General features: G+C 45.1%; 3 protein-coding genes across 4 annotated transcripts; 2 read left to right on the top strand and 1 right to left on the bottom strand.

Moving 5' to 3' along the window:
* Window positions 1-1,728: 1,728 nt before the first annotated feature.
* On the top strand, window positions 1,729-3,622 carry ninaD (neither inactivation nor afterpotential D). The gene is made up of 5 exons (XM_001357012.4): window positions 1,729-1,920; window positions 1,977-2,279; window positions 2,334-3,145; window positions 3,211-3,301; window positions 3,358-3,622. Exons 1-5 carry the CDS (start codon window positions 1,792-1,794, stop codon window positions 3,550-3,552), a joined length of 1,530 nt encoding a protein of 509 aa, XP_001357048.3. The 5' UTR covers window positions 1,729-1,791; the 3' UTR covers window positions 3,553-3,622.
* A 13-nt stretch (window positions 3,623-3,635) lies between these two features.
* Window positions 3,636-7,321, top strand: LOC4817657 (protein croquemort). Of its 2 annotated transcripts, none has more exons than XM_001357013.4 (4): window positions 3,636-4,426; window positions 4,497-5,293; window positions 5,346-5,439; window positions 5,492-7,321. In XM_001357013.4, exons 1-4 carry the CDS (start codon window positions 3,659-3,661, stop codon window positions 5,678-5,680), a joined length of 1,848 nt encoding a protein of 615 aa, XP_001357049.3. In that variant the 5' UTR covers window positions 3,636-3,658; the 3' UTR covers window positions 5,681-7,321. The 2 variants fall into 2 exon arrangements, with proteins under 2 accessions (XP_001357049.3, XP_033236646.1); XM_033380755.1 differs by having other exon boundaries at window positions 4,334-4,426; window positions 4,501-5,293.
* A 3,677-nt stretch (window positions 7,322-10,998) lies between these two features.
* On the bottom strand, window positions 10,999-12,491 carry LOC4817655 (uncharacterized). The gene is made up of 2 exons (XM_001357011.4): window positions 11,630-12,491; window positions 10,999-11,562 (listed from the first exon to the last, which is right to left on the bottom strand). The coding sequence occupies exons 1-2, from the start codon at window positions 12,406-12,408 to the stop codon at window positions 11,229-11,231; spliced, it is 1,113 nt and encodes a 370-aa protein (XP_001357047.4). The 5' UTR covers window positions 12,409-12,491; the 3' UTR covers window positions 10,999-11,228.
* Window positions 12,492-25,310: the final 12,819 nt, after the last annotated feature.

Below are 25,310 nucleotides of genomic sequence, written 5' to 3'. Positions count from 1 at the left end.
TTTTCCCCATTTTTCCAAATTTAAACGCGGAGCTGACTTTCAAACGCGCGCTTTGACCGGCTGGAAAATGAATTAGAGAGCGCAAATGCGCTCAGTCTTCGATCTCCTTCTCTTCTTCAACATTTCTCTCACTCCCACGCTCTCGTCGGCTACTTTTGCTTATGCTCATGATGAATTTACACAAGGTGGTCAGCTCTCGCAATGCGCTCTCTTCGCGTGTCTTCTTTTGCTAAGCACAGCAGCAAACCTGGTGCTCCTCTCTCACACCAATCAATTGCTGAGAGCATTGCGGAGCGTAAATAACCCGAAAATGAGTTAATGGACCACCTGCAATAATGGCATCATGCTCTTTGTCATTTTCTTCTGCTACTTCACAGAGAGATCAAAAGTGTGTGGACGTGGGAGTGAGAGTGAGATGCAGAGACAGATAAGAGAGAGTTACAGTGCGCGGTGCAGCTCTCGTTGAAATTACCTAATTTTACTAAATTAATTGATCTCTCCTTGTGAAATTAATTTATTTAATAAAATTAGTTGATTAATTAATTAAGCATAAGCAAGAGTACCCAACAGAGCGTGGGAGAGAGAGAAAATGGAAAGAGAAGCATGGATTGAAAAATGAACGCATTTGCAGCGCTCTCACTTTCATTTTTCCGTCGGCAAAGCGTGCGTTCGTAAGTCAGCTCCGCGCTTAAATTCGAGAAAATGCGGAAAATGGGGGAAATCCATCGGGAAAAATATCACGCAGGTGTGTGAAGTGAAGTTCAGTGGAGTGATGCGGTGATTAATTACAAATGTATACAAATATGGGTTTTTAGTGCAAGAAAATATGTTTGATCAAAGGCGGGGGCGCAGCAAAAGGCAAAATAGCAACAGAAATGCAGCGCGACGAAGGAAAAGTGCGGCAATAAGTGATACATATATGTAAAAAAAATAATTGTATCTACACATATATGTATATTACATTCACATACTTATATATAGATAAACATATTTTTTTGCATGAATTCTTTTTTTTCATTATATTGTGTTATGGTTTCGTTGTCTCCCTTTTTTCGTTTCGTTTTCGCAAAAGAAGCTGCCGCGAGCGTGGGACGAGTGAAGGCAAGTAGGAAGAGGAGCAGGAGAGCAAAGAACAAACGCATTTGCACCGCTCTCACTCAAATCTTTTCACCAGTCAAAGCGTGCGTTCGTAAGTCAGCTCCGCGTTTTTATCCGTGAAAATGCGGAAATTGATGGAAAATAGATCGGACAAAATGTCGCGTATGGAAGCCAGTCGGAAAAAATGAAATTTCAGTGAATACACAACGCCGTTCATCCGCTTACTCGCTCTCTCCCGCTCTCTCACACACTCTATTCGTGATGTTTGCGCCCTCTGGCTGATGGAGGCTGCGACTCAGAAGCGTTCCCCCTCATTACAATTAAATTTATGTATATTTATAATCCGTTTCAACCACTGTTCATCAGTGCGGTCGCCAGGTGTTCCTGTTTGCAAACTTCAAGTAGGTAGCCTTTGATAACGATGCACCCACGAAAAGTCGAGTGCAATCGACGGCACTTATCAAGGTCTTACAGTACGGCTAAGTGCCCCACTTAAATTACTCCACAATCAGGGCACCGATATGGGTGGGGCAGCCAACCAAACAAACCGAAGCAATATGGCAGACAGGCAGATTAGCAACTGAACTGCTGAGAAGGGGATAATCCAGTGGGCGAGCGAGCGATGAATAAAGACGGTGGCTGGTTCAGATCGTCTGGCATTCGGCTGGCAGTCTTTGTTTCGCATCGATCGATATGTGCTGTCGTTGCTGTGGTGTGACCCAACAGAAGGTATGGGTATTCGGTATCGGGACACTGATGGGCATCTCAGGACTCCTGTCCGTCATATGGGGACCTAGTTTCATGGACACGCTGATAATGAAGGTGAGCTGGAAGCTCAGAGAAAAGTTCGGGAAGTATTCATTTGGAATTCCTTTCAGCAACTGCCCCTAACGCCCACCTCGAAGACCTTCGAGAAGTGGGAGGAGCTGCCCATTCCCGTATACCTGCACATGTACCTTTGGAACTGGACCAATGCCCAAGAAGTGCAGGCCAACGGTGTGAAGCCGATCTTCGAGCAGTTGGGTCCTTATGTCTATCGGGAGGAACGCAAGAAAATGGACTTGGAGTGGCACGACAATGGCACAGTCACCTTCAATCCCAGACGTATTTGGTACTGGGAGGAGGAGATGTCGGGCGGAAAACAGACGGATATAATCACTGGCCCCCACCTGCCATCCATCGTGAGTGGCTTGATATATCTACCAAAGGGTTCCCTAAAGTCCATTGTTTTCCAGGCTGCTGCCCATTCAATGAAGGATAGTAATATTTTCTTAAAAGTCATGTTTAACCAAGCCCTCAACGCGAACGGAGGAGCTCTGTACACCACCCACACCGCTTTGGAGTGGCTGTTTGAGGGCTTCTATGATGAGTTCCTGCACTACGCCATGAATCTGAACAATCCGCTGGCACCTGAAATTCTGGACGATCACTTTGCCTGGTTCCTGCACCGCAACGAGTCGAAGGACTTCGAAGGACCCTTCACAGTGCACACGGGTGTCGGCGACATCAAGGAGATGGGGGAAATCAAGTACTGGAAGGGCATGAACCACACGGGCTGGTACGAGGGCGAGTGCGGACGGCTCAACGGCAGCACTACAGATCTCTTCGTGCCCGACGAGCCGAAGGAGAAGGCCCTCACCATATACATCCCGGACACGTGTAGGATCATCAATCTGGAGTATTCGGGTGTGAGCTACGAAATCGAAGGCATCCAGGGCTGGAAGTATGAAGTGACCCCAAACACCTTCGACAATGGCCAGCTGAATGGGAACATGAAGTGCTACTGTCCTGCGGACAGGTACCCAGACGATTGTCCCGCCTCCGGAGCCACGTCTCTGGCTCCCTGCGGCGACGGAGCTCCCATGTATCTCTCTGCGGATCACTTTATGTACGCCGATGAGAGCTATGCCAACACGATCACCGGCTTCGATCCCGAGTACGAGAAGAACAATTTCTACATCATAATGGAGCGTAAAATGGGCGTTCCCCTGAAGGTGGTCGCCAATGTGATGATCACTTTGTACATGGAGCAAGACTCTGTTATCGAGTGAGTACTGTCAAAAGTCGCTTTGGTCGGGGATCTTTTGATTAGTTGTTTTCATCGTTTCACAGCATCCTAAAGGGCATTCCCAGCTTCTACGCCCCACTCTTTACCACATCCAGTCAAGCGCAAATCGACAAGGCACTTGCCTCCGAGCTGAAGGTAGGCGACCAATCCTCTACAGGAAAACCCTTCTAATATTAATGTACATTTTCCAGTTGGTCTTGAGTCTGCCCTCTATTGCTCGCTATATGGGAGTGGGACTGCTCTGTGTGGGCTGCATCCTTATAGCCATTGGATCTCTCTTGACTTGGAAACGGAAGTGGTACGGCCAGGCCGAGGCTGACAGACTTGCTCTTAGAGACAACGAGGTGATTGAAAGCGAGACAGAAGTGGTCCCCAAGAATGAGTAGAAGCAACTATTTTGTGATTTTTAGTAGACTAAGAGCGTATCAATAAAAGAAAGATTTAACTATAACCAGATGTAAATAGTAAACAGAACACAAAGTATTCATCCGTATGAAGAGCAAGTCCGATATGGCTTCTGAATTAAGAGCACCTCAGGTTAAGGAAATATTCTCTTTTAGGAGCCCCGAACTCTTGAGTGGAACGGGTACCAATCGCTCAGTCGTGAATATTTTTACTACTGATAATGCATACAAATTCCACCAAATTAAAAACAAAAATTATAATCGCTTTATGCCTTTTTTGGCTTTCAGGGGGGTCGGTGCGGAATCTAATCTCACTCTAAACAAACTCAAACCCTTATTAATCCTAATCTCGTATAATTTCAGGCCAAAATATATAAATATTGCCAAAAACTGTGGGTTTTTACTCAGTTTAATTCGATCCGTCGCGATGTGCTGCAATTGTTGCAGTGTCCGCCAGCAGAAGATCTGGGTTTTTGCCCTGGGGGGCCTGGCGCTTGTCCTGGGCATAGTCTTGGTCGCCGCCTGGCCGAGCTTGTCGCGTCAGTGGATACTGGGAATGCTGCCGCTGGCCCCAGATTCCTTCATGTACAAGCGCTGGGTCGCAACGCCCATGCAGCTGTACAGTACGTTCTATCTGTTCAACTGGACCAACCCGGAGGACCTGAACACGGAGGGAGTCAAGCCGAATTTTGAGCAACTGGGACCGTATACGTTCAGCGACTACAAAGTGAAGGAGGACCTGGAGTGGGATCAGCCCGAGGTGACCTACTACGGTCGACGCACTTGGCATTTTGTGCCCGATAAATCGAATGGTTCCCTCGAGGATGTGGTTGTCACCCCAGATTTTCCCGCTGTGGTGAGTGAGAGGAAAAGTAATGGCTCAGTGCCACCATCTGTCAGGCCACTAATCCCGCATTCTGTTTCAGACAGCTTCCTTTCTCTCACGCAAGTATCGACGCGTACTTCGGAAGGTAATGAACTTTGCCCTCAATCGGGAGGGTGGCTCCACCTTCATAAGACAAACAGCCGGGGAATCTCTCTTCGACGGGTACTATAACGAGCTCTTGGACTTCGTGGAGCAGCTGCATTCCCCGCTGCTGCCCGTTCCCAGCGGCACCTTCGGCTGGCTCTATCAGCGGAACCAGTCCAAGACAGCCGAGGGAAACTTCACCATACACACGGGTCGTGGGGATCGCAGCCGGATGGGAGACCTGCTGCTTTGGAAGGGCACAAACCACACCGGCTACTATTCGGGCGAGTGCGGAAAGGTCAACGGCAGCACCGGCGAGCTGTGGTCCCCGCAGCGACAGTGGGACAGACCCACTTCTATATTTATTCCCGATACAGGACGCTTTCTAAACCTGTATCCCACGGAGAACGTCACCGTCGATGGCATTGACGCCTGGCGCTATGTCTCCACGGAACTCACTCTCGACAACGGACAGCTGTCGCCGGACACGAAATGCTTTTGCGTGGGCCAGCGCGAGTGCCCGCTCAACGGCGTGCTGGACTTTTCTCCGGCCACCTATCACGGCCCATTCTATATGTCACATCCCCATTTCCACATGACGGACGGCATGTTCAGGGAGAACACGACTGGCCTGCAGCCAAATGCCTCGGAGCACTCCATGTATGTGATAATGGAGCCCACACTAGGGGCACCTCTGAAGCTAAGGGGACAGCTGATGATTAGTGTGCGAGTGGTGCGCGACGAGGCTATAGAGTGAGTGCTAATTGTACTATTTCCTGGCAACGATGATGGTTGTGTTTCGTAGCTTCTTCAAAGATGTGGCCTACGATCATTATGCGCCCCTCTTTACTCTGGTCTTGCATGGAGAGATGGACGATAATCTGAGAAGTTCACTTAAGGTAAGCCATCCTTAGAGTATCTCCAGGAAAACTTATTGTCATCTATTTATAGCTTGCCTTGAATGTTCCACAAATTGGCCAATACACGGGAATAGCCTTCCTCCTCGTAGGCCTCACTATGGTGGCGGTGGGCGTTTACGTCTCAAGGAACCACAAATGGCACAACGAACAAAGGCCCGAACCCATTGAGGGAGTGAAAGCAAACAACAAACAAGTCGACGCCACTCGGGGGAACCGATAAGACTGGTTATTCCGTACCCGGCGATAATCTCGCTAATCATAGCAAGTATTTGCGGACTATTTAAAGCTATCAGCCACTCAAAGTTATTTAAAGACGGTGAGAGGTCATAAAAAATTCAAATTACTTTCCCGGGGGGGCTGGATTATCCAATTTCGTTCAGGTGTTGCCCAGCTGCAAGCATCTAGAATTACACAAAATTATGGCCTTTCAAATATGCTAAAATTTATTAATATGTTAATAATTGTTTTTTGTTGTTTCGTTCGTGCTGCCCGTCCCACGTGCGAGGACGAGGGCGAGGGCGAGGGCCTTGAGCACGTAAGCTGCATACTTTACGGCGTACGAACTCTTTCACCAGGCAAAACCAAAGGCAGGGCAACAAATACCGGACTGGAAATTTGAAAAATGCCAAAAGAATATTATAAGCGACTAATTTATATGCACCAAGCACGCAAACTTACGTTTTGCACACACATTGTTTGGGCTCGGACGATGGGAACCGAACGGAACGGAACGGACGGATCGGATCGGAGCTCAGGTTAAACAATGTATGAAAATATGAAAATTATATGAGTCCCAGTATGTGTCGGCCGTAACTTAAGTACAGGGGGCGAAGCAACGAGGCAATAAAACACACAACATTGTTTAAGAATTTCCCGGAAAAAAAACCCAACAATTTTGAGCTTGGAGTATCAGTTTCTAAAATATGTCAAAATTTAGAATAAATTGCTGGCATAAATAATAATAACCCAATACATGGTAATCCATTCTCTAAATGAGATTAAGCTTAAGGAAAGGAAAAATATTAATTTAAAAATAAGAAGAATCTATATTTTACTGCAAACCTCAAGCTATTTGCTATTGATGCAAAATGCAGTAGGACATAAACAAATTTTCTTTATTTAAACACAAATATGTGGCAAATATTCTGGCATATTTTAATTCCAAAATTGAGTCCATAAAACGCCCCCCAGAACCCTGACAAATTGCCGGCAGGGCAGGACCGAATGAAAACGGATGTCAACACACGAGTATTTACTTCAATTTGCTTTCATTGCTGTATTTGGCTTACAGCTACAGCATTTTGGTACATTTTCTTTATAAAATCTTTGGACAACAATTGATTTATGGTCGGGCGTATCTTTATAAAATGTATTATTTACGCACTTTATGGTAGTTCCAGTTGAAACCCCATTTATTTGCATGTTGACATCGAATGTGTGATAATAGCAATTTTATTTGAATAATAATTACTGTGAAACAAATTCGAAGAAAGAGATAAGATTTCTATCTCGGGCTCGGGCTCAAGACCTTTTCTATTTTGGGGATTTTCCTTTTTTTTCTACTGTCAAGTAACCACAGCAATGTGCAATTGTGCGAGGAATTTTCAATGAAAAATTTAACAAACGCCCCAAAAAAAACAACCTCGAAATGGGAGGGAAAAAAACGTACCGTTTGGATAGGACCAGTCTGTCAGGCAGCCACATGGCCTTTATGCCAGGCCAACAACAACCGCATTTCATTTTACAGAATAGGTTGTCAAGGTACGCAGACTGACTGACATTTTTATACTTTTTAATGCCTATACCTAGGCCTCCACAATGGTGGAAAGTGTTCATTTTTGGGTTCATTTGTGACACATTGAAAAACCATCGTTTGATCGTGATAGAGTCATATACCAAGTGGAAGTGTGGTGAAAGTATGGTACTACTTTCAGGGTGGACAAATAGATCTTCCCGTCTTATGTATATTTTCCCTACAATCCCTTCCACCTCCATCTAAGGTACAAATCGAATCGAGTACCCAAGGACTGCACTCTCTGGGCATTTTTCTATATAGTTTTGGTAATGCTGGTGCGGTTTTCTCCCCGCTGAGCATAACAAGCAACAGATCGCGTCGGTGGCCGACTTCATTATTTCGACAAAATCCCCAAAGCCAAGAAAAAAGAGTGTTTGAAAGCACAAATAGAGAGATGGGAGGAGGGGGTTGCTCAGAGCCATTGTTGCCCGCTGTCCGGTTCCTTCGACTGCTGTCCGTTTATGTCGCGAAAAACTTCGGTGTCCTAATCTGCTGCCTGACTTGCATACTAATTTGTTTGCTCTGTGGTGCCCGCCCACTAGGAGGGGGCCACCTCTTCTCGGCCAATGTGGGACACGGCCTTTATGGTCTTTTGGGCTGCTGACAACCCGTAGATTATGTTGTTGGCTTTGGCTTTTGTGTGTTGGCCAAGTCTGAGTAGGTTTCGGGCGAGAGCATGAGTGTGCCCAGTGTCATGTTGCCTGGGCTTATGGATTCGGTTTGCTTCTGGGTCTGGCTCGGCCTTTGGATCCCAACTCCAATGGCCTTGTTTGTTTATTTCTGTTGGCCGTCTATAAAACCCTGTTTAGCTGCTTAATTTTTTCCTTTGTCATGTTGACAGTCGTTCGGCTCAAGGACTTCTTCGGTGGAGCCTGGGCCCGAGAGCCGCTTGTTAAGGTTCATTTTTCGCACAATTTAATGTTATTTAATTGGCATTTAAGTTAGTGAAAATGTTTGTCTTCCAGCTACAGATAAGGCGTTCGTGAAATACATAGATGACGAGGTCAGTTTTTATCGGGGCAGTCCTTGAACTTGGGAAAATGGGGGAGTCTTTGGGCGTTCATGATTAAATTGCTGATATTTTTGTTAAACTTTAAGTCCCTGAAACTGTTAATTTTCTTCGTTTTTAATTGCTTTCAGTGTTCATTGACTGTGGAAATATTTCTATGAAACTCTGAAGATATGTGGCTCATATTCGCTGTAAACCATTTATGTTAAACTTAATCGGAACATTCCCAGGAACCGGCCGCTAAATAAATTCGTGGGCAATTAATAATTTGTGACATTTTAACTACAATGTTGAAACCGCAGCTATGCCTCCAGAGTTCGCAGTTCGCCTGCATTTTTTTGCGTTCCCCCATTTTTCACTCTGGCAGAATTTATGCTGTAATTTTCTATGCCATCTTTTTCCATTTTGTTGGCAGCGAAAATTGCACTGGGCCTTTGGCGTTGGCTAGGACGCTACAAAGTTGACAGCATCTGAAGGGAAATCTGCACAAAAAAATGATTAAATAAACATACACCATTGCTCGCCAGCGCCAAAACAACAGCCCTCGAAATATGTTGCTGAAAAATTTTAAAAATTCAATTTAAAAAATCCCCGAATTGCCAGTGAATCCAGCGGTTTTTTTTCCCTGTATAGTGTTCATAAAAACTGTGCTCGGTGGAGCTCGGGGTAGCCAAACAGTATTTATGCGTGTAGTTTTCAGTTTTATCTCCATTTCGTAGCTTTGCATTCGCCAAACAGGAAAACAATCACTGGCAATGGTACAGAAACCATATATTAGTGAACTCAAACTCCTGGCTAATTGAAGGAGCAAAAAATTGCAGAGCAGAACCCGTTAGAGAACAGCCACTGCTATGGAAACCATATACCATTAGGGGAAATTCAAAACCAAAACATGCGAAATCTGAAATTTACGCTACATTGTGCAAACTTTAAATGAATGCGGGAATTGTTTTATTATATCTCATTTTTGGGAAGCTTTATGATCGCAGGCGGTTTGAATATTCCGCAATTAAAATTGCACCAGGCCAACAGTCGTTATGTTGCGGAGAAGCCTCAGCTTTGCCACACAATGTGTATCCCAATTTGTGTGCATGTCGAGCGCTTTAATTGCTGCTTCGTGCCTCAATGAAGTCCGCATTAAGTGCCCCCGAAACAGCGCTTCCAATGGAAAGCCACTGGCGCAGATAAGATATCATAAAGTGCTCTCAAGTTTTGATTCGGGCGATGCACAAGCTGGACTTTAATGCGCCTTTAAGATGGGGCCCTGGCTGGAAGCCAAGGCCCTACCATAAGTCCAAGATGCTGGAGCATATTTTGCTGCTGTGGCAAAAAAACAATCTGCCCGGGGATAGAAACATTAGAAGGGGACGCAGAACATGGTCCTTAAGGTCCTTTCTATGGAGTGGCAGTGGCAGTGGCAGTGGCAGTGGCATTGCTGGGATCCGCCTGAAAGTATGCATCACATTGTGTCGGCATCGTGCTGGCGGAGCATATGACTATGCATATTTGAAAGGCAATTTTGCCTAGTGTTCGGGTCATCGATGCAAATGCAATTTCATTCTGTTTACCAGACACTTTACACTGTCCTCTCCCTGTGGACGCAGATGGCTTTAATGATGGTACAATTTTGCATGCACATCTTTCCCTTTTATATCCGTTTCGCGGGGCACCTGCAGCCTCCCTGCCAACCTCGTGTTAATGCACAGCTGTTGCAGTCCCGCCAAATGTTTTCAATCAATTCAGTCGCAAATTTTTCACTTCCGTATGCGTTTCCGCAAAATTTATCGATCAGCAGCCCAGGGTCGGGGAAGCCCTTTGGGGCATTTAACCATTTTCGCACTTAAACCGCAGAAATTTTGTTAAACTTTCATTAAAAATACATGGCCTGGCAATTGTGGCAGCTGTGCTGGCATCAAAATGTCACTGCGAGTCCCCTCCTGGAATGCCTCTGCATCCGCTGCGGCAGTCATGTGTGAAAAGGGACGCAAGGATGGAGCTGGCAATGGCAATGGCAATGGCCATGGGAATGGGTACGGTAATGGGATGGTTTCCCATTCCACCAGCATGATAGTCCGCCGGAATATCCAAACACGTTACACCAGTCTGCAATTATATATGTAAATACGAGTATCCACGTGTGCACGGCAGTCGCTTGAATTTGCAGACGGGTCTGAGCTTAGGGTGGTCCCAAAAACCTGTCAAAACTAGAATCATATCGTCCAAGTGCTGACAGCTGAATGATGCATACTCGAAATAGATCGAATAGATATTTTCTGTGGCATCAATAAAATTGGAAATATAACTGATGCAATTTGTTGTAGACAACTTTGACACTTGCTCGTGGTTTTTTATACGGATTTATCTTGGAAAATTCGTATCGTATTTCAAATCAATAAATTCCCTGCTCACAGAGACATTCTCGTTAGATAATCGATGTCTACACTAAGTATTCTACAAATGTAGAACAAAACCTGCAAACATTCTTGTAGCAAGTCATAGAGAATATGCAATTCAAAATCAATTTGTTGGCTTTGGAAGTGCTCAACCAATGTGAGGCATTTGTCAAATTGGAAGGACATTAATACCGAATCTGTCCGGCAGTCAGACATTGCTGTTGTAGGTACTATATATCGATATAATCAACTATGAAATGAAATATGCTGCTATTCAAATGTCGATGCTACTATTACAGCTGCCCTGCCCCGACCGCATACTCGTATGCCATTTATGCCACTGGGTTTTCCATAATTTATTTGTCCATACAATATATATAGATTCGGGTACTCAATGCCATCGGAGCTGCCATTTAATTAAGGCAAATCCGTGACCATGCCCCGGCCCCGTCCCCGGCATTGTGCGGGTATTCGTATCAGTGCAGTGGCATTTAATAATGTCAATTTCGGATGACTTGTGTGCGTTGATTTAGTTAATGCTACGGCTTTATTTATGCCAATTCGGGTGCATTTACAATTCCACTTGGAACTGCTGCTGCTGCTGCTCCTGCGACTGCCGGACTGCGTAGGTCAGCTGGAAGCCGGTCTCGGATGCACTTGTCTGCGCATCGCTGGAGAAGTGAATGACAAATGGCGGACGTGCAACGAGCTCCCGGCCCGCCAGCCCGTTGCCGCAGTAGTAAGTGGGCTGCAGTTCTGGCTGGTTGATCACGTACGAGTTGGGTATGAGCAGATAGTCGGACACGCGTCCCGCCGTTCGCACAGTGCTGCGACAGTCCGTGTCATAGCCGGGCCCGGCCCTGTCGGCGTCCGTTTTCGAGAGCTCGAAGTGTTCGATCTTGTAGCTGAGGGAAGGAAATGATTACATAGGTAAGCGGTGACTCATCATCATTATCTTTGCATCTGCCATACCTTATCTCACTGTCTAACGCGCCCTTCACGCAGATGGAGTACCGCATGCTGGGCATGTAGATGCCGCCGGCGAAGTTGAAGCTGACGATGCCGCCCGTCTGGCTCCTCCAGTACTGATCGCAGCCCATCGGAGCCAGCAGCTCCAGATCCGCCTGCGAAGGGGAGCGCAAGCTCTGGATGAGCTGTGCGGCTGGACCCTGGCCAGAGCCTATGCCCGTCTCTCCGCCGAAAATGGTCCTTGGCAGGAGATTACTCATAAACGGCAGAAAGGGGCGTACTCTGGGCTGCTCTAGCGCCGACTTCGGGGCGTTGGCCACTGCCAGTGAATCGCGGGGGCACTCCAGCTGGGTGAGGGTCATCTGCCACGTGGACTGCTGCCTGGAGAGCGGCGTGGCCAGAACGAAGAGCAGCTGCAGCTCTTGACCCCGGTGGAGGGGCACGTACAGGTGCTGTCCGCTGCTGCGGCCGCAGAGGCGAAAGCGCTGAACCTGCAGAAAGTCCCCGCACTCCACTGTCCCCGTGCTGGCGTTCAGCTGCGGCTGCGGCAGCTCCAGCCGCTCGAAATCGATGCGCACTTGACACACCTGGGTGCTCCATGGCGCCACCCGGTACTGGCACCTGTCCAACTCGCCCAGCTGCCCCGCTCCCGGACTGCGTATGACAATGCGTTTCTGGCGGGCGGCTGTCCCCGCATTGCACTGCGCCTGGCAGCGGACAGGTGAGACCCAAAGCAGCAGTACCAGCGACAAGGTGGTGCCACACAGCCAATGGAGCTCCATTCTGTATCTGTGTTCTGTAAAATTGAAACTGCGACTGGAATGCGACGCGACGCAACGCAAAGCGATTCGATTCGATTGGGACATTTTTGCTGAGCATTGCTTTTATATCAATTTCGGTGGGTAATTGTATCTCACGCCAGATAACTGGCATTGACACTTGCCGATAGCACACAGAATAGAAGATGTTCGATAATGATAATGTATCTGGACCAGTGGAACCTACGTGCTATGGCCGTGGCGTCCCTGGAAATATCTGAAGTGGTTGTGAAATCCACGGAGTGGGTGTGTGCTCGGGTGAATCACATTTCAGTTTGCCTTATAGACGTGTAGATGTGTGTATGATTGCTCACTTCTTGTGGGAATATATCTCTATGTGATGAGTCATGATTATAACCGAAATTTCAGGCATTCCAATCTTACAGATACTCTTAATAGTCGGGGGTTTTTGTGCACTTAATTCTAATTAATACACAGATCGTTCTCTTATCTTCCTATGAATAAACATAGATTATAGAACCAGTCTAGTGTTCTCTAACTCAATTGCTATCCTCCCGAAGGCTGCTGCGTTGGTTATTCTTGAACATTCCTTTCCTGCTTTGTTCGTTATCGAATGAATAATGCGCTGATAAAACATTCCAAATATGCAATGTCATCTGCCATCCTCCATCGCATATAGCATTTGTTCATTTTAGCTTTAAGCCTTTTCTCCAAAATGGAAATTCATTGCCCAAACGTTTTATCAATAAATGCCACAAGGAAGTTTTACGCACATTTTATGACACAGAGATACACACACGCACACAGCCGTACGAGGCGTTTATGGCAGCCTTTCACCTTTTATGAGGTCTCACGCTCCTTAACAAACACAAACACATGGCCACACACACACACACGCCACACACAGAGGCAGGCGCACGATTCCCCCCTCACGCACGTAAAACAATAAAATTTGAGGCATTTATATGAGGCATACCTTTGATTGTGTTTGCAGTGGCGACAGCGGGAACCTATCCGTGTCTGTACACACTCGTGTATCGTATATTTGTGGGTGTTAGCCGATTTGCATAATATCTTGTGGCAGGCATAGTTCGCTGGGATCCTTCTTGTAATTAAAATTAAATGGCCCTCGCTCTCTTCTTTTAAACTCGAAAAAATATTGCCGCGGTGGCGTTAAAATTAAACAAACGACCAAATAATATTAAAATGGCATGCACACCCCGATTAACATATCAACAAGAGGCACAGGGAAAAAATACAGCGAAACTGTTTCACAGCAAATTTTCAGCTTTGCATTTTCATGGAAGAAAACTGCAACAAGAACAGCGGAGCAGCAGCAGCAGCACATCAACAATGCAGACCATGGAACACATTTACGTTCAAGTTTCAAAAATTTATGGCCCAAGTACAGGCCCAGTTAACACACAAAACCATAGCCATAGCCGTAGCCATAGCCATGGAGTAAGAGCAACCTTCAAAAAAAAAGGAAAATATGAAAAAACTCGTGCAGCCGTCGCATAAAAATAAAACTATGTACTAATAAGCAAAAACAAGGTGGAAAAAATTGAGCAAACTAACGTCGTTAGCAGCAAGAAAAATGGGAAACATACGTATAGTACGTACGGAAGGCAAAGTACGGAAAAATGTGCAAGTTTTTTTGAATAAACACGAGATGCCCTTTTGGAGTAGGAGCTCGATTGTGATACACATATTGAGTGCATGGCATTAAAAATTTATTTTTAACACAGCTAAATATGCCACGAATGTAAATTAGAGTTTAATGTAGTCTCAAATTCCTGTTGAATTATTTGAGATTTTTATTGAAATTGTATAAATTAACTCTCGAAATATAGCCCCACAATTTTGCCTTATTTTATCACTTTGTACCCAAAAATTTAGCCACTTAAAACCTTTAAGCAGCATACGTTGAGATTGTGACACACCCACTTTGCCGTGTAAGCATTCCCAGCAGACTTCATCAGCAATTTGTAATACCTACTTTCCAAGGGCATTTCACTCGCAACTCGCAAAAAAAAACTTTTGTTGTAACCGCAGCCACAGCAGCGCTCACGTTTTTATGTCAATGTTTTGTTTTAGTTGTTGGCGGCAGTCTTGCCCATGCCCCCGGCCTGAGGCATGCCCCCTCTGGTCGCATGTCGTGCCCACTTGTACTACCTTTGAACTTATGCTGAAAACAAGAAGTGACGCCGCTCTGCCAGGTCTCTGCTTCTGGTCGAGGGGTTTGCCTTTGGCCAGGTCTGGTCTCGACTCGGCTCCGCTTTATGTGATCAACAACTTGTTTTGTTCTTGCTCAAGTTGGATGCGAAAATTGCAGGAGTGGGTTAAAAAACGACGCCAATAAAAAGTACACTGCAAGAAAAGCCGAAACGAGAGACACTTCCCGAATAGGACAGGGAGCATTGGAGCATTGGAGCGATGGAAAAGTGTGAAGGCACCTTTAGATAATTTTCTCTGGCTTTCTTTCGTGCTACCAAATAATTCGAGAACGCCAGAGCCACACCGACCAGGACTCCCAGGCAATTGTTTGAGGTTTCGGGCTGTGCCAAGGAAAAACTTCGCCTGCGGCTCCTTTCTTAGAGTTTGTTTCTGTGGATTTTTTGAATAACCGACCCATAAAAATAATATGGCAATGTCCTTGCCGCTTTCGCAAATTGCAATTGCATTTCTTGTGCCCCGCTTGATCGAAATTTAGTGGCTCGGGAAAGTTGTTGCCCGCTGGAAAAAGTGTGTCGCATAAAAAGCCAATTAAGTGGCATTCGATTGGTTTGCATGTGGCGCAGATTGGCGCGACTTTGGGCCGCGCTATTCCTCATACAAACGTGGACGTGGGCGGTCTGGGGCCCTGCCCTAATCATAAATACAAACAACGTTGGCGCGGCGACGACATTGCCATCTAAAATGGAAATCTACCGGTAACAAGTACATGCATATTTTCCGGCTTGTGTTGATTTTTCTTGCCAGCCTTCGCGCCGGCTTCTCCCTCCGCTCCTTCATCATGTTTGCTTATCAAGTGGAAATGCATGCAACCTGCGGGAGCTGCAACAGCAATAATAATATCAAGCAAACAGCGCAGATAGACGCCCGGTCGCGGCAGCAGGCAAACGTGTTGCTCAGTTAAGAAAAACGAGTTGTTTCCGGCACTCAAACACTTCTGATTGCACTGCCAAAAAAGAAGAAAGGAGAACGAGAACGACAACGACAACGACAAGGAGGGCTGCACTCTTGTTAGCTGTGCTATAAATTTAAACACAATCGCATTAAAAGAGCAACAAATATGCATAAAAGGAGGCGAGCAGCATTCGGGAAAGGATTTAGGGTGCAGCTTATTTATGTTGCCTACTTTTTGGGGCAGGCGTGAGTCCACACTGAACTTGAACTTTGTTTTGGGGCTGCAACTGCAGTCTTGGTATTCTCCATATGTGTGCACTTTGTGGCGATGGAAGCAATATTTTTGTATCCACTAATAAATTCAATTGAATGTCCCCAAAAAAGTGAATCCAATTTCGGAAACATTTTCCCTGGCTCCAGCCATTTGTATTTTTCCACTCCGATGTTGACAAGAAAACAAATGAAAAACTTCATGTAAATAAAGCAGTCACAAACAAAACTCGTTGCAGATTTTGTTGCTCTTGTAGGATTGTTTTCCTTTCGTTTGTATTTAATTTAATGCATTCTTGCCATCATCGTCATCCGCATGATCATCATTGTAATAAACTTTCAGTCAGTTGGCCATTGTTATTACTTTTACAAAACTTTGCTCTCTCTCTCTGTCTCTCTGTCCCTCTGTCTCTCTCTGTTCCTTCTGTTTCACTTGTTCAAGCAGTGAATGAGTGTTTTTGCAGGGTAGAAACTTCAGGCAAATTGTGAGTCAGACGGGCTTTGAGGTAATAGTTAAAGGATTTTCGTAGCCGGCTGAAATTAATGCGCCAGCCAGCAGCGGACTCGGCTGTTTAGCCGCCATTGAGAGCCGCTCATCAGTCAAAGCAGTTTACTGGCAGTTCCAGCAGATTCAGGAGTCCTCAGGCCCGACATCTGCCAACCTCTTGGGCTTATTTATGTGCGTCGACTGCAGCAGCCATGAATTGACTTTGTGACTTTATAGTTGGGCGCTACGCTGACGATTTCCCCTCTCCCTGCCACTCTCCCTGTGAGCCGTCAGGCACGTCCTTTTCCATAATGTGCATGGAAAATCCATCCTCCAGTCATGCCGTCCCTCCGACTGTGTGTCAATGACAGCCACAACGACGTTGTTGTTTGTCCCAGTCTGCCACATGATGCACTTGCCAGGCGGGGCACAATGTGTCTTTTGATTTCCGCAGACTGAAAGCCATCCGCAAGCCGCAAGATTGAGGATGATTTGAAAGCAATACACACTGCCAGCTGGCAAGGGCCAAAAAGAGCAAATGTTTCCAGCTTCCTAGGACAGGGAAACATGGTGGGAATGCTGGAGGAGAGGAGCATTTGAGAAAGTTCATGTGGAAGGGATTTGCATGTGATTGGAACACAATAAGTCTACCTCAAAGTTGAAACAAAGACGTTATGAGAATAAAGCATATGAAAGCTCTGTCGGAAAATGCTTTGGAATAGGTCAAATGTTATGGCAAACCCCTCTACGAAAGAAAACCCCTTTCTTAAGTCAAAAATGGGAAAATTAAACGCCGCTTAACTTTTATGTCGAATTACCTGTCCACCAATGCCTTCACATGACAATAGAATAGAATAGATATAGAATAAGCCCAATTTTGAATTATGCTAATTCCACTTGAACTGTAAAGCCACCCTTGCAACCTGTCCCCGCTGTGCAGCTAATGAATTGAATATGAATTGCCGTGCCAATATCCACAAAAGTCAACTGACACACACGTCGTATGCGTAATGTGTGCATAGGAATATTTCCCAAAATATTTTGCTATATATGTAAATTCCGTCTCTAACTATGCTAATTCATGCACAACAGCTGCCGTGTTGACTTCTGGAGGCCATTTATTAATCGGAAAATCTTGTAATTTCTATTTAAATATGCAGATGTCATGGCTAATTGATTTTCCAAAAGTTGCACAATAGTTCAACCTCCAGTTGCAGCTAGAAAATTGTCAATAATTTAAGATTCACCCTGGCACATGGTATTTGCAGATACTTGATATTGCTTGGATTGCGTTTTTATGTTTATTTGTCTGCACGTAAGGCACATAAAGTTGCTGGGAAGCCAGATCGCAGGACACCACACGGCGTATACTTAATACACACGTATGCAATGCGTGACCGATGCAAGGTTGCAGCACTCCGAGGCTCCGAGGATGCGCCACTCCGCAAAAGAAATCAACTTAAAATGTGCAAATTGTTTATCCTTCGACCCCTCTGCGGGCGAACAAACAAACAAACATACTCGTCTGGCTGTGGGAGGACTGAATGCTGGAGATCTGGAGGACTGGAGGCTGGATCGGGTTAAAGTATGTGCCGGACATTGAATAAGATTAATGAAGGTTTTGCTTTTGGTATTTCTCTCCTTTTTTAATGTTTGGTTTTTGGTCGGCCGCCTGCTGCGGTAACGTGGCACTGCCACAGGACGGCTGTTCCTGCTCCGGCGGCTCCTCTCCTGCTGCTAAAATATTTTTGCACTCGGCTTTCGCTTGTTCTGGGCTGTTCTGTCCTGTTCTTCGGCTGCTGTTGCTGCTGTAAACGAAAAACATATTTCAATGATGCATACTCGTACACCCCTTCCAAACAACACGGAGCAGGCGTTGCCCTCTCCCTTCCCTGGTGGTATTCCCCGGCAAACAATAAACTGACCCAACAACAAGTCGTAACCAGCACCAGAGCTGAAGCGGGAGCCGGAGCCGGAGCCAGAAGAAGCATCTCCTTCCACAAACCGCACACAACTGTCAGAGACATGTTGCGAAATGTGACAATTTTATTGGTCTGTCAGGGAATAATATCAAAAATTGAATTGGCAAAGGAATGAAAAGTGTGAAATTTAATTTTAACGAAAGACAAACCATTTTATTGGTATTAAATTATATCCCAGGGCCAACCACTTGCCAATCTTCGGTTGAAGTTAGCCTTGACCTCGGCTTAAAGTCTCAGATTTGAAGGCGAAGGAAATTGTTGCACTGAAAAGGACTGCTCTCAAATGCATATAAATGCTGTTTTCATTTACCTCTCAGTTCCATTAACTAACAAATCAAATAACACTTAGATTTCTACAGCTTCTATCAAGCATCTCCTCTGCACACACCTGAAACTAATTTAATTATAATTGTAAACCAACTTGGATAACTTTTTATCTCTTCACTGACCACTCTTCTGCGGGCATAACATTTTTGCAATTTTACTAAAATTATTCCCGCAAAATGGAAAAAAAAAAACCCATAGAACCGTAGAGCTGTGAAGTAAGTAAAACTCCAGACATATTTAATTATGAATGCAGCAAAACTTTCAAAGAGCAGACAGAGAGAAATGGAAGACAATGTGGAAAAAAGTTAGCCATTAAGTACGCGTAATCAGCACTGAGCCACGGCTCCATTTCTACTAAATTATCTTCTCAAATTGCAATTTAATGAGCTCATTGACAGGTGCAACGCAGCAAAAAGTAGATAAAGTTTTCCAGTATATGCTGGGCTAAATTTAGCAGCTAAATAGAAGTAGTAATCATCAGCTTTAAGCAGAAATTTTCGCATACGCTTATTCCCTGCAGCAATACTTCAACACTCGGGTTCTTTTTTTTTTGTGTGTGTTTTGCGGTGGGTTGGCAGGATTCCATTTTTTAATTAACCGCCAGAGAGCGCAGACCAGAAACCGGGGACCAGGGACCAGAGCTGTTGCCCCACGGAGACCTGCCTGTCAGTTTACCTGAATGTAACGTTATGTTGACATTTGCCACCGTTATGCGCCAGTCTGAATATAACGTGGCAGGAACGGTGTGGCACGGGCTCTGTGTCGTATGAGCACACCTGACAGCTGTTGCTCGAGTAGTTTTTAAGTAGCTGCTAATGAGTCGGCAACTTGTGGCGGCAGTCAAGTTTCAAGAGACCATTTTCTTACACATGTGCGGGCCGCCCCGATGAATTTCTGCAGCAGTTGATAAAGTTAAATCGCAGCACCGCAATTTCTGGCAATATTTTTTGCCCTTCGCTGAAATTTTATGTGTACCACCAAACGGGATAAAAGGATACAGTCTGCCCGAATTTTCTCATATTTGAATATGCTTTTTGCACAACCTTGTTACCCTTCTATGGCCTCACGGAGGGTATTATTGTCAGTTGCTTCGCGAAGCTATAGAGTACCAATTTGGGTTTGTATATATATACGTCAAGAAAGGATCAAACTATTATATACCTAACATACAAAGCCGTAACTATATATTTTATACAAAATATAATAGTAGATCGGCCCACTATAGCCCTCAGGTGCCATGAAACCTTGGACCTTCTAGGGTACTCCAAGCTTCGTATGCCGCTTTTACTTCTGGTTTCTTCTGAACCGCGAATGCACACACCATAGCACCATAGCGGAGCGACTACCCCGCGGGGATGCGCGGCCAAGAACAATGGCTAACAATGTTACGCATACGACATGGGGAACGGTGGTGGCTCAGGACCCCCGTTGAGGTTGGGGGCTTGGTCCATCGAAGCGAAATCTGTTTTAAATGGAAGTGTTCGCGCACAATTATGTAACATCATCAGAGGGGGAAAAGCGCTGCATAAACCGATTCCTTCCTTGGCCTCGTCTTCATTTACTTTTTGCATTTTGGCGTTAAATTAAAACAACTAAAGCGAGTTTATGACATAAATACGACTAGCATAAAAAGAAGCAGAAGGAAATGAGAAAAAAAAAGAGAAAACAAAATACAAAATACAGTTTTCACCGTATAAATTTACGCTAAACTGGGGATTTGAAATGGATTTTCTAAGGCTGAGGCAACAATGGCAGACTCGACATAATCGCCATGAATGAAAGCGCAGCATCATCGACTACAGCACCGAGGCGAGGCGTCGGAGGCGACAGCGGCTCCTGGAGACTGACAGGAGACAGCAGACTGGAGACAGGAGGCTGATGGGCATGACAGGCGGAACAAACGAGTATATGGAAAGGCGAATCTACAGCTGATGCTGCAGCCCAAGGCATAGTTTACGCAGGGCTCCGGGCACTCGATACACTCGTACTACGAGTATATTTGCTTGGCGCCACCTCAGACTGGGGGCTGTAGTAGCGTTATAAATCGCATTAAGTGGATCATACTTTGCATATGAAGTGCCCGACCAACCCACGCGGCAACCCACCGACTGGAGGACTAACGGACTGACGGACTGACTGACGACCCAGTTTAAGCCACCGTGCAAGAAGCAAAAGATAAAAAGAAAGCACTTTACCATAACAATGAACCCCGACACCAGCGCCAACCCCAGCCCGAATACGTTCCAGCATCAGCGCCAACGCAATCAAAATTCAAAAGTTTCATTTGCAGGTAAATGTTGGATTTAGTTGGGGTGAGGGGGCAGGGGTCCCGGTCCTCGTCCTTGCCGTTTTATGTTGTCAATTGTTTGGCAGCGCATGATGAATGATGCCGATAGCGTGCCACGATGATAGCGAAAATTTGTAGCCGCATTAACTCTGGCACCGTGAAGTTTTCTCGGGTCCTGGGCAAAGGTCAACACGGATCTTAATGGGCACGGGAATGGGAATGCTAACTAGAGCATAGTTGTAAATTATGCGGAGAAACTTCCTGGGAAAGCTTTCGCTCTATTATGAGTGATTGAAAATACATTCTCGTTTTCCCAGAATGGATGAAACCCATTTTTAAGAAATCTTTATACCACTTCCAAATTGGCAAGATAAAGTGAATGGCAGTTGGAAGACTTTAACGAATTTGAAAGCCACCATTTCATAGTTCAGCGAAATCTGAAAAATCTAGAAAATGTTGTGTTTTATTTAACGGTATATGCAAATCAGGAATATCCATTTTCGACCGGGTCTAGACATTCTTAAAACCAACTTTATCGATAAACACAAAATATTCACTCATAAACTTCGATTCTCATAAATATGAATCTCTTTCAAAGGAGACGGCGACGTGCCTCACGCCTACCCAAAAAAGCATACCCGAATCTTGCTATAAATAGCCCAGACAATTATCATAAATATACAACTGCAAAAAGCAGCCAGAATAGTCCAATTAAGACGGTTCTTCTACACAATCACAAGTTGAAAATACATAAAGAAATGGTATTGTTTTGCCGCTTTATTAATGAATAATTAATATGAAAGGCAGTACGAGTTTTTGTTTGGTCTTCGATGTTAATTGAAATGAGCGTTTAAAAAAACAATAAATACACGAAAAGTCCTGCCAGAGAAGCAGTCTGCATACAAAAATGAAAATTATACAGCTACGGGAGCAGGACAATGGCTCAGCTCCGAGAGGGGAGTGAGAATGAGGTCCTTGGCTGGGACGACGGCCAATAAGGACAATGTGATTGCCTTAAGGAGCTTCCCACTGGCAACGCTTACAAATGCCATTACACGACAAAAGACTCGACTCGACTCCCCGAGTGTCCTTATCGGCAATCGCATAAATCTCGTCCTTGGAGAGTTGTTACCGGTTCACAGGGCGGGCCGGAGCTGGCGGAGTGGGGCGGTGTTGCCACCTAGTTGCAAATTGTACGCAAGGGTTTCCTTAAAGCAATTATGATATCAAGCCTGAGCACTTTTCTTTAGTTGTTGCTTTCTATGGACTCGCACTCGGACTTGGACTCGGACATGGACTTGTTTTCGGACATTTGTGCTGACTCTCTGCATCGTGGCTGCGTGACTTTTATTGGACTTTGTTCGGTTTCTTTTCGCATTCTGGTGAAAGTTTTTTGGCTCTTGTTTATGGCATTTATCGTGCTATTTATTCAGCTTGCTGTGCCCTTTGTTTCACGATTCGCCGCTCCCGAGTACGGCCGTCTAGTCTCCTGCGAAGCCATCGCATATCCCGCAGCGTTTCCTTGGCGCGGCGGGCTCTTATCTAAACGATTGCCTGTGGAGTGATTATGAGTGTTTGAGGTTGTTAGCATAATTGACGCCCCGTGCCCGCTTAGCCGGAGAAAAGCAAGAAAAAAGATACAGAGAATAAAGTTACGCTCAATGAGCAGACAATGAATAATAATCAAGTGCTATTTGGTAACATTTTCATGCTAATAATGGCACCAGGATTGGCATGGAATGGGATAAGCTTCGTACGAAGAATATTGTCTTTTTGCTTGGGAAACTAAAGAGAGACGTTCTCTCATCGCTCGACCACTCATCACAGGATTAGCCTTGACCTCAGTTCAATCTAATCAATTTCCCCGACTATAAATTCTCTCAACTTTTGAGTAAACATTTTGCTAAAAGAAAATCTATGTTTATATCCAACAAATGTGGTAAATCAATTCCAGGCATAAATAACACACGACTCTGATTTTCAATGCCATTTCAAAAATGTATTAGTTCTGCTCATTGAAATTTCCAGGCACGTCACAGAGCCATCAGCAGCAGCAGCAGCAGCCTCCTTACCCGCAGATAAACCCCTAACCGAAATCCAAACGAATGCTAAATGCGCATTAATGTTACCTGCCACAGTGGGAACTCTTTCCACAGGCAGCCACAAAACCGTAGAATCACCACAAATAATTTCAAACACACATCAAAAATGTTGCACGGGGCTGCAGAAGCGTTTTCTGGCATTGATTTTGTGTGTCCTGTTTGAGGGAAACATGGCAAAGAGCAAACATTAAAGCTCCAATGGTCTCGTTTAAAGGAAGTCCAAGAGCTCGAAGAGGCCAAATGTTTGTTAACTTGTGCAACGGCTCTGCAGGCTGGCCAGCACTTATTATGATTACTTGTTGGGTAAGCGGTGGGAAACTACAAACCCTGGTAGGCCCTTCCAAACATCAGCAGCACTTGGTGGTTCCTCGGTTGTGGCTCCACAGGTCGTATACGCAATTTTTTGGCTAGAGATGGAAGCAGATACTTTATACTGGGATAAACATAATCTGTACGAATAGTGTGTCGAATGTATCTTAAAGCCGTTGTCGAGATCTCTACTGCAACATCTTTATTCGGGAAATCAATATCATCGTATTTATGTGTCACGCTCGCATCCCTCAAAAGCCAACTTAAGCAAACTGATTGCGCAATGAGCATTAGAGCATGACACGCATCTCCCTCACGTTTGCCACGTTTGCCTTAGATTTCGCACATTTTCAGCGTTTCCCGGAGCCACGACCAAGACCAAGACCGACCCCCAACACGCTTAAATTTAAGCATCAGGGATAATCTTTGGCTGTTGTCGCCTGTCGCCTGCTGCCTGTCGCCTGTCATTGTCGTGTTTGCACTTGGCTTTAATGCTCGGCAACGCTTTTTGGCTGGCCCTGCGGCCCTGCTAAGTGAAGTAGTTGCAGGCATCAGCAGGCAACGTGAAAAACTTTGAATAAGTGACTGGGCTTCAACGTGCAACCAGCAACCAGCAACCTGCAACCTGCAGTGCATTTTCCAAAGCGCATGCAATTAAAAGCTGTCTTCCTGTCTCTGTCTGTACGAGTATGTGGGTTAGTTTCCAGCAAATTTCCACAGCGTTTTGCGGTGTTTTCAGGATGATTACTTTGTCTACTACCTGAAGTGCAAATGAAGGTTTGTCTGTCTATCTGTCTGTTCGGTGTCTCTCTGTCTTCAGGTGTGTGAAGTTTGTTAATTGTGTTGATTTCGTGGCGCTGCAGGGAGTGCTGCGACTGGGAGAACGGAAAGCGAAATTGTAGCAGAATGTTGATCAATTTACCTGTTGAACCGCAGGCAGTTGTGCTCAAAGCCGACTGTTTAAAATCCATTAGCAAGTGTAAACGTTTCGTGTCTAAGCCAACAAAGAGAGGAATCCCAGTCTTTGAGTCGGTAGAAGGTAGAGAAAAGCTTAAGCTCTCGAATTCCATGAGGGATTTAATAAGAGTTTGTTTGATGATCCGAAATGAAGGGAAAGTTTGGCTGTTTCAGTGAGGTCACAGCAGTCAATAGACTCTATATGCTTTCCATATTATAAGCAAACTATCATTTATAGCCAGACAACTTGGTGACCCCATTCTTTCAATCCATTGGATACGTAAGACGATTAAAGGAAAACACGAACGTGTATGGAACCCAGCGAATGGCTTGAATTTTTCCATTTTCCTTGCAGTCAGCGGGAAAATCTTGTTTTGCATCAATAAACATTGACATTGGGGCTCGAGAGTGGGTGTGGGTGTGGGTGTGCATGCGGATGATTTGGCTGAGGGTCTGTATGCGGGTAAATAAAGTGTTGAAGCAGCTAGAAATGCATTTTCCGGATGCTGCAGAGCACACGAGCCATAAATGATGCATGCAGCCAAAGGCAACAATAAAATCAGTCAAAAGAAGTTTTTCCCCCTCCCCCCTCTATAAAGAACTTTTTTGGGAGCAGCAAAGAAAAGCTAATGCAAAGGGGGCAGGAGGAAGGGGGAAGTGGGGGGAAGGAAGCTCAAAGTGGCAGAGTGCAACAAGAGATTTAATGCAACAAAATCCATATTTAAGTGAGTTTTCCGACTGTTTCATTTCTTTGTTTTCCGACAACTATTTGCTCGCTGCATAAGAATGATGAGCATGGAGATGCGGATGCGGATGCAGATCATTTTCCATGCTTTTTGCCCATTCACTTCTGGGACTCTTACTTTACTTACTTTACAAGAACATACAACAAACAGGTAAGTGGTTTTTCGGTTTAAGATAAAATAAACAAATTTGCTCGAGTTTCACGTTTTGATTTAAGAGAAATTTTCAAGGATTCAAGGATTTTAGCCAATATTTGCATACAAGATAAAGTTTGCAAACAATTAAAAAAATGCAAACAAAATCCTCTTAGA

The sequence above is a fragment of the Drosophila pseudoobscura genome, chromosome 4, assembly GCF_009870125.1.
Source record: "Drosophila pseudoobscura strain MV-25-SWS-2005 chromosome 4, UCI_Dpse_MV25, whole genome shotgun sequence".
Taxonomy (NCBI): domain Eukaryota; kingdom Metazoa; phylum Arthropoda; class Insecta; order Diptera; family Drosophilidae; genus Drosophila; species Drosophila pseudoobscura.
Note: the sequence above shows the minus strand (reverse complement) of the source record. Positions and strands in the feature narration are given on the sequence as shown.

Coding starts and splice junctions, on each gene's coding strand:
- ninaD (XM_001357012.4), top strand. CDS start 1,792: ATGTGCTGTCGTTGCTGTGGTGTGACCCAACAGAAGGTATGGGTATTC. Junction 1,921..1,976: donor TGGACACGCTGATAATGAAG/GTGAGCTGGAAG, acceptor AATTCCTTTCAG/CAACTGCCCCTAACGCCCAC. Junction 3,146..3,210: donor GAGCAAGACTCTGTTATCGA/GTGAGTACTGTC, acceptor ATCGTTTCACAG/CATCCTAAAGGGCATTCCCA.
- LOC4817657 (XM_001357013.4), top strand. CDS start 3,659: ATGAAGAGCAAGTCCGATATGGCTTCTGAATTAAGAGCACCTCAGGTT. Junction 4,427..4,496: donor CCCCAGATTTTCCCGCTGTG/GTGAGTGAGAGG, acceptor ATTCTGTTTCAG/ACAGCTTCCTTTCTCTCACG. Junction 5,294..5,345: donor GTGCGCGACGAGGCTATAGA/GTGAGTGCTAAT, acceptor TGTGTTTCGTAG/CTTCTTCAAAGATGTGGCCT.
- LOC4817655 (XM_001357011.4), bottom strand. CDS start 12,408: ATGGAGCTCCATTGGCTGTGTGGCACCACCTTGTCGCTGGTACTGCTG. Junction 11,563..11,629: donor GCGTTAGACAGTGAGATAAG/GTATGGCAGATG, acceptor TCCTTCCCTCAG/CTACAAGATCGAACACTTCG.